Here is a 7,500-nt window from a genome sequence, read left to right on the forward strand (position 1 = left end):
ATGATATGTATTTATGTATGTATAAATGTTTACATGTTAAAAATATCTTTGTTTTAGATATGTTGACGACAATAAGGCCCGATTCATTGATGTGCTCCGGGAAGCTGTTGCCATCAAGTCTGTCTCTGCCTGGGCCGAAACAAGAGGAGAGATTAAGAAGCAGATGGAATGGGCCAAAGCCAAACTAGAGGCTTTAGGTGCATCATGTGAGCTGCATGATATTGGACAGCAGGTGAGAATGGCTGGAATGAGAATCTATATTGTTTGATTCGTGAATGTAGATCATTTAAATATGGAGCTCCTTTTGATGTGTGAAAGATATCTCTTAGAATTTTGAGGTGTGCTTTGATCACATTTTTATTTCTGATAGTCAGTACTGTTTTGTTTTTTTGCTCTTTCTACTCAAAGAGCTGTGAAAATGATCAAAATCAAAATGCAAGATACTCTCCTTTTTTTAGATTAAAGCCTCAAATGATCATTAGTATTTTTGTGCTGTAAGATAAAATGGCAGACTTATGTAAAGTGTCTATGGTACACTTATAGTTGCTTTGGGAATGAAGTTCAATATGTTCTTGAATGGTAGGATAGATATTTTTCCCTTTTTATTTACAGACCCTTCCAAATGGGACAAAGATTCCCCTGCCACCCGTGTTGTTCGGCCAGCTGGGCACTGACCCGAAAAAGAAGACTGTTTGTGTGTACGGTCATTTGGATGTGCAGCCAGCACTGAAGGTCAGAATATTTAAATAGAAAGAATTTTGATGTTATTTATGATATTCAAGTTCAAGTGTTATGTTTCATTTGAGTTTAATTATTTATCAGTATCTCACTTATATTTAGATATAGATGAATAGGAGTGTATATTTATATGGATAGATATAGATACATACACATATGAATATGTACATATATACATGCACTTGTCTACATTTTTTAATTGCTATGAAAAGATTACTTGTCACTGTTGTAATATATAGTTATCTTGAGAGGTTTAATCAGTGTTTGTAGCCTTGTACCTCGAGATAAGATTTCCTTCATCTCTTGTGATATATGATTCACGGGTCATATTCAAATGCTGGAAAGATCCTATTGATGTATATCACTGTTATTTATATTTTGCTGTAGTTTTTATCTTATTTACCTTTTTTGTAATTATTATTATATATATTTTATTTACAAACATTTGTACCTTTGAACCAGATTTTTTTATTAGGTTTTGGTAATATTATTATATATTTTTGTATAAGCTAGAATCACCAGCACACTTAGAAGACAGAAAGTAACAAAGATTTAAATGCAGGAAGATGGATGGGACACAGAACCATTTGTCTTGACTGAGAAGGACGGAAAACTGTATGGCCGTGGATCAACTGATGACAAAGGCCCAGTCATTGGCTGGATTCATGCCATTGAGGCTTTCCAGAAGACTGGACAGGAGATTCCAGTTAATGTCAAGGTTTGTTTCTACTATGTCTTGTTAAAAAAAGTATATATATATATATGTATAATGATGTTAATGATGATGATGATATTTATGATGATAATGTAGGATGCTATGTATATATTTTTGTAAAAATGTAGTTCATGTTATTGGTAACCATAAATTTGATTAAATAGCAGTTGTAGGGAAACAATCATGCTTCACAATATGATTTAGCAGGAAAAAATAGAATATGATTTAAGTTGTAATAGCAAATCCACCATGTGGAAATTATTTTCAACGTAAGAAAAGCTAGAAAAAGAAATATGAATATTTGCAGTAAGAGTTGGTTTAGTTAATTATTTTGTGCTTATTCTACATTTTGAAATATTTCAGGACTTGCATATGAATAATGATAAGACTATGAATAAAAATTATAAAAGATTTAGGAGTTTTAAAAATGTATCTCTCTTTTAAACAGTTTGTCTTTGAGGGAATGGAGGAGTCGGGCTCTGAAGGGTTGGAGGAGCTGTTGAAAGCCCAGAAAGACAAGTTCCTGAAAGGCACAGATTTTGTTTGCATCTCCGACAACTACTGGCTGGGCAAGAAGAAGCCATGTATTACTTATGGCCTTCGAGGCATCTGTTATTACTGCATTGAGGTAAGTAATATTTTTGTTTCTGATCATAAAGCATAACCTGTTTTGTAGAGGTCGAAGGTGGAAGTGATATGCTGTTATAGCGGACTCATTTTTGTATTTGATGATGTGTATGCTTTGTATTTTATAAGCTTTGTTATGGAGAGCATAGAAAAGACTGTGTCTATGGCAGTTTTCATGGTTTAGATTTAGTGGATCCTAATTGTAAGTATTTTTTGAATTACAGGTTGAATGTTGTGATAAGGACCTGCATTCAGGTGTATTTGGTGGAACTGTGCATGAAGGTATGGCAGATCTCATTTACCTCATGAATACCCTTTTGGACAGCAAAGGCAATATTCTTGTTCCAGGTAAGGTTTGTTGTTTACTTTTACATTTGTTGCAGTGTTTTCAAAGCTGCAATATATTATGTACTATATTTCTGCGTGGTATATGGCAGTCATATGAATAGAAATCACTTGCAAGTTTTGTATGCATTTCCAGGAATTATGAATGAGGTAGCACCTGTTACTCCTGAAGAAGAGGCTCTGTACAAAGACATTGATTTTGATGTAGAAGATTACCGCAAGGATCTTGGCCATGAGAGATTAGTTCATCACAATGACAAGGTTTGTTTTTTATTCCTCTCAGCCACCTGTCTCAGATTTATTTGCCTATATTGAAGGAAAGTTCAGAACTTAAATTTCATTGGTTAAGATTTTTAAAAATAACACTAGTTCAAAAATGGAAACTATAGGTTGGTTGCTCTTGTGTCACTAATATTCAAGTATGGATTTTAAATCTTACGTCCATGTCCCCCTTTTCTCTCTTATGTTTTTGATATATATGAATGCAAATAATTTAAGAATTCCTTTCACCCCCAGACCAAAACCCTCATGGCAAGGTGGAGGAACCCATCACTCTCACTGCACGGCATTGAAGGCGCATTCAGCGAGCCCGGTGCCAAAACTGTTATCCCCCGCAAAGTGATCGGCAAGTTCAGCATCCGCATTGTCCCAAATCAGACTCCTGAATCAGTGTCCAAGCTGGTTATTGATTACCTCAACAAGCAGTGGGAGGCCCGTCACAGCCCCAACAAAATGAAGGCAAGTGATGTCTTTTGTTACAAATTAATTCCAATAATTTCCCGAATTTTCTTTTTTAACATAGTCCTCATTTTAGAAATTATTTAGGGCTATAATTCAAATACAGCATATTCATTTTTCTGTATTTCTGTGTCTACCAATCATTTCGTATCTGTCTTTTCACTTGCATGTCTCAAAAGCACCTCTAACTTCAATGAAGTGGACATTATTCACAGAAAATTGTGTTACTTTATTGTAAACCTCTATGAACTTGTATATAGATAGATAGATAGATAGATAGATGATATTTTGTATGTATTTTAGATGTAGATTACTATCAATAGGATATAGAGATGATTTATTCATTATCTACCTTTTGCTTTTGAATTAAAAACAAAACAATTATTATCAGTTAGTTTGTTTGAAAAATCTATATTTTTATTGTTATACAGTGTGTCTCACAGAAATGGGTAATTTCTACTGTAGTGGAAATATACATGCTATATGATATGGATTTCCATCACTAAAGTTATTTAAAGTTTTTTTTTTTTTTTAATAGTTTAGTAATATGACATATGTCAATAGCACTTGATAAACTAGACTGAATGCTTATGAAGACAAACTGACTTCACAGGATATTAGATTTAACAAAGATCACAATTTTAATGAAGTCTCAGTGCATTAAGGGGAGCTAAGACAATATTTCTCTTGATGTTTGGTATTTTGGGGATTTTTTTTTTTTTCTCTCTTTTTTTTTCCCCGTTTGAAAGGAAAAATTGATTGGCATGAATAATTTATAATCTTAGATAACAGATTTCTTGCAACTTCAGCAAAATAAAGGAAGATGTGATTGACGTCTTTCTTTTCTTTGCAGTTGACAGTGTATATATATCTCATTGGTTATTCTATTCCCAGTATGGATAATCCTTTTTTTAACTAATCTTACCAATATAACTTCATAAAATACCCTCATAGATATTATATGCATATCCTAGTTATCCTAAGCCCTTGAGGTTATGCGTGAGAAATATGAGCAGAGTTCCAATTATCTGACATCTTTTATTCACCACTACTACATATCTACCCTCCCAACACAGTACAATACCATAGTGCTATATGACCTTTGATGTCTAGCATATTTATTTTCTTGTCATTATTACTTACTTACTACATATCTAAGTTTTAAAAAATGTATAGATGTAAGACTTCCTTCATAATATTGCTCTCTCTTGCTAATATAAGTTGTGCTAGTCTTTTGATCTGGATGCCATTATACGCATACATTTGCAGGCCCGCCTGCATCATAGTGGTAAACATTGGGTGTCAGATCCTAAACACCCTCACATCCAAGCAGGGAGAAGGGCTGTCCGCTTGGCTTATGGGATCGATCCAGACATGACCAGGGATGGCTGTTCCATACCAATCACCCTTACAATGCAGGTGTGCCATTGATTAGGATAAGATGCAGGCAGGTAACATTGATTGCTCTTTTTAAGGAGGAGTAAACTATAAACAAGGCACTGCCCACCTTTTTAAAAGAGCAGTCAGTGTACCTGCAATTGCACTTAACGTAAAGGGAAGTAATAGGTGTGGTGTGGTCCTCAGGCCTTCTTCTTCCATGGTGGCCGCTGTTGGATGTCGGACACCACCCATCCCAACTATGAGGCAGGGAGAAGGGCCACCAAATATGTCTATGGTGTTGAGCCTGATCTGACCCGTGAGGGAGGCTCCATCCCTGTCACACTGGTGCTCCAGGTAAAGGCTCTTATGTTAGTTGTGGGTCATGTTACAGGTGATAGAGTTAGAGGGCAGTGCACCTGCTTGGCAAGCTGACCCAAACCACACCAACTACCGAGCAGGTCGAAGAGCTACTCAGATGGTGTATGGGGTTGAGCCTGACCTTACCAGGGAGGGAGGCTCAATCCCTATCACTATCACCCTTCAGGTATGTTGATCTAGAAGGAAATGCATGATGCAGTATTTTTGTTAGCTCATTTTCTATCAACATTGCCAATTTGAGTTCATACTTGCAGTAGAAATTCAGTTGACTTGTTACCTCATTTTAGCAACAAATAGAGAAAGGGAGAAAGGAAAAGGCATCTTTATCAACATCTTCACTGCTTCTTGAGGGCAGGTGCTGCCCTTTAGAAGTAATATGACACAAATGGTTTTGGCATAGATGTGTTTTCCTGCTTATCTCTGTTGTTTTGTTTACATCTCATTTAACATATATTTTCCATTCATTTTAGAAATGGTAATGAATATTTTTAGAAATTCATTGGAATTATGAAATTGTTTTCTTCATTCCTTCCATCAAAAAATTGTAAATAATAAGGTACAGTATTTAAAACTTACCAAATGAGGGCAGTTCATCTTAATTTTTTATGATTTTCCTTATCCTGCAGTATTAAGCTTTTAGTCTGTGAGATGTTTCTTATATATATATATATATATATATATATATATATATATATATATATATATATATAATATATAATATAATTTATGATTGTTTAAGAAAATACTTTTTAGATACTTCCTTATATTTATGAAGCCCATCTCTCACTTTCTGCTTTTAAAAAAGGTACTCATTATTTTAGTTGTTATTGCCGTATCTTTATGATGTACTAGCACTTTCACACACCACTGCCAGTGCAAATGCAGTCTTACTTTCAAATGTAATGGATGTATAAATATCTATATAAACAGGTCCATAATATTCAACCTATTTGTATCACTTAAAAGTGAAAGTGTTTGGCAGGGCATAACATGTTTACTTTTGAATTCACTTGCAGTTTTTAAAGATTTATATGATTGTCATGTTGAAATATAATGATTTTTGCTGTTAAAAGTATACAATTATTTACCATTTTCTGTTGTAGAAATTCTCATTCTCATTTAGCAAAAAAGTAATTTACTATATGTACTATAGTATATACTACTGAATAGTATATTTTTTCTTCTTGTAAACTTGGATTTTACTTTGTATAGCATCCATTTTGTATATTTATTTCAGGAAGTAACTGGCAAGAACGTGATGTTGCTACCCATGGGTGCCTGTGATGATGGAGCACACTCTCAGAATGAAAAGATCAACATCACAAATTACATTGAAGGGGTAAGCAGCAGTACAGATTCTATTTGTAGTGCTTTTTTTTTTTAATTGTAAGTGAATATTGAAAGGACAATATACATATTTGCTTATCTTAATTCTTATGTTTACCTTGACAGACCAAACTCTTGGCAGCATACCTCAATGAAGTGGGCCGGGATTGATAGCACTGGCCAAGAAGTAACCAAGAATGACATGAAGCTGCTGTATGGTATACATTACAGTATTCCTGGTCTCAGTCTATTGAGTACCCTGTCCTAATGTACTAAAGGTTGTGTCATTGTGGTTAGCCAGGGAATTCATATGGCAATCCCTGTATAATCATTCAGAATTATTCTTTACTGTGTAAAAAAAAAACTTAAGGCACAGCAAAAAATAAATATTAAAATGCATTCAAAGCTTATGGATACTGGTACAAAACAGTATCTCACAGTTGTACCAATTGCTCAAGGATTGAAACATTTGTAATCATTTGTACTTTATTAAAAATCCCATTTAGAAAGCTTATGGCCCTTTTGAACAGATCAAATTAATTTGCTATAGAGGAGGTCCTAGATTTGACTTCTGCTCTGTAAAAAATATCAGTGCTTGGCTTAATATCCATGTGGGCATGTTTTGTTAACATTTGTATCAAGCTTTTGGGAAAAGAAACTTATGAAATTTTGTTGTTTTTTGTTTAATTGATACCTCTTGCATTCTATGTACACATTGGAAAGTGTTTAATCTTCAGTACATTTGTGTAGCACCATGATCTTTGGAAGAATTATTGTCAGTGAAAGTTAGTGTGTGTGTGTGAGATATTGATTGATTGATTGTGTGTTTCGCTAGTGAGGGTGACTTGCACAAGTCCAAGAATCGTAAAACCAGATCTGACAAGCTTCGAGTTCCTTAAAAGTATTGAATACCTTTTGTTTGTAAATGATAGGCAAATCAAGAAATTGTAGAGACATGCAACTCGAGAATAATATTTGTGGGTGTACTCTTGGGGGTAGGTAATTATGAACGACCTTGGTAACAATATTGTGTGATCTCCGTGGCCATATTCTAGTACAAAGAAACCACCATAAACAATCCAGTTGGCCATTCGCCTGTATTTCATTACAACAGTTCCAATTAAAAAAAGAACAGGACTAACTAAATCAGTGGTAACCTTTTTTCAGGCGACCCCCATCATGCGCCACTAGATATGAAAGCGAAACCAGTCTGTTCGACAATGTACAGGGTTGTATTACATATAACTGATTGT

The 7,500-nt window shown here is 34.5% G+C and overlaps 1 protein-coding gene across 3 annotated transcripts in view; it reads left to right on the top strand.

Moving 5' to 3' along the window:
- Cndp2 (Cytosolic non-specific dipeptidase 2) overlaps positions 1 to 6,918 on the top strand; it is an 8,062-nt gene extending 1,144 nt beyond the window's left edge. The window contains exons 2-11 of one of the 3 annotated variants that reach the window (XM_027369202.2): positions 58 to 232; positions 613 to 732; positions 1,301 to 1,456; positions 1,902 to 2,081; positions 2,305 to 2,428; positions 2,562 to 2,686; positions 2,942 to 3,163; positions 4,748 to 4,897; positions 6,159 to 6,260; positions 6,374 to 6,918. In XM_027369202.2, the coding sequence (XP_027225003.1) occupies positions 58 to 232; positions 613 to 732; positions 1,301 to 1,456; positions 1,902 to 2,081; positions 2,305 to 2,428; positions 2,562 to 2,686; positions 2,942 to 3,163; positions 4,748 to 4,897; positions 6,159 to 6,260; positions 6,374 to 6,418 (1,399 nt within the window). In that variant the 3' untranslated portion in view covers positions 6,419 to 6,918. Of the gene's footprint in view, positions 1 to 57; positions 233 to 612; positions 733 to 1,300; positions 1,457 to 1,901; positions 2,082 to 2,304; positions 2,429 to 2,561; positions 2,687 to 2,941; positions 3,164 to 4,432; positions 4,583 to 4,747; positions 4,898 to 4,934; positions 5,088 to 6,158; positions 6,261 to 6,373 lie in introns of all 3 variants that reach the window. The other 2 variants (XM_027369203.2, XM_027369200.2) reach the window with 2 other exon arrangements.
- The last annotated feature ends 582 nt before the right edge of the window (positions 6,919 to 7,500 follow it).

The sequence above is a fragment of the Penaeus vannamei genome, chromosome 9 (genome assembly GCF_042767895.1).
Source record: "Penaeus vannamei isolate JL-2024 chromosome 9, ASM4276789v1, whole genome shotgun sequence".
NCBI classification, from domain to species: Eukaryota; Metazoa; Arthropoda; class Malacostraca; order Decapoda; family Penaeidae; genus Penaeus; species Penaeus vannamei.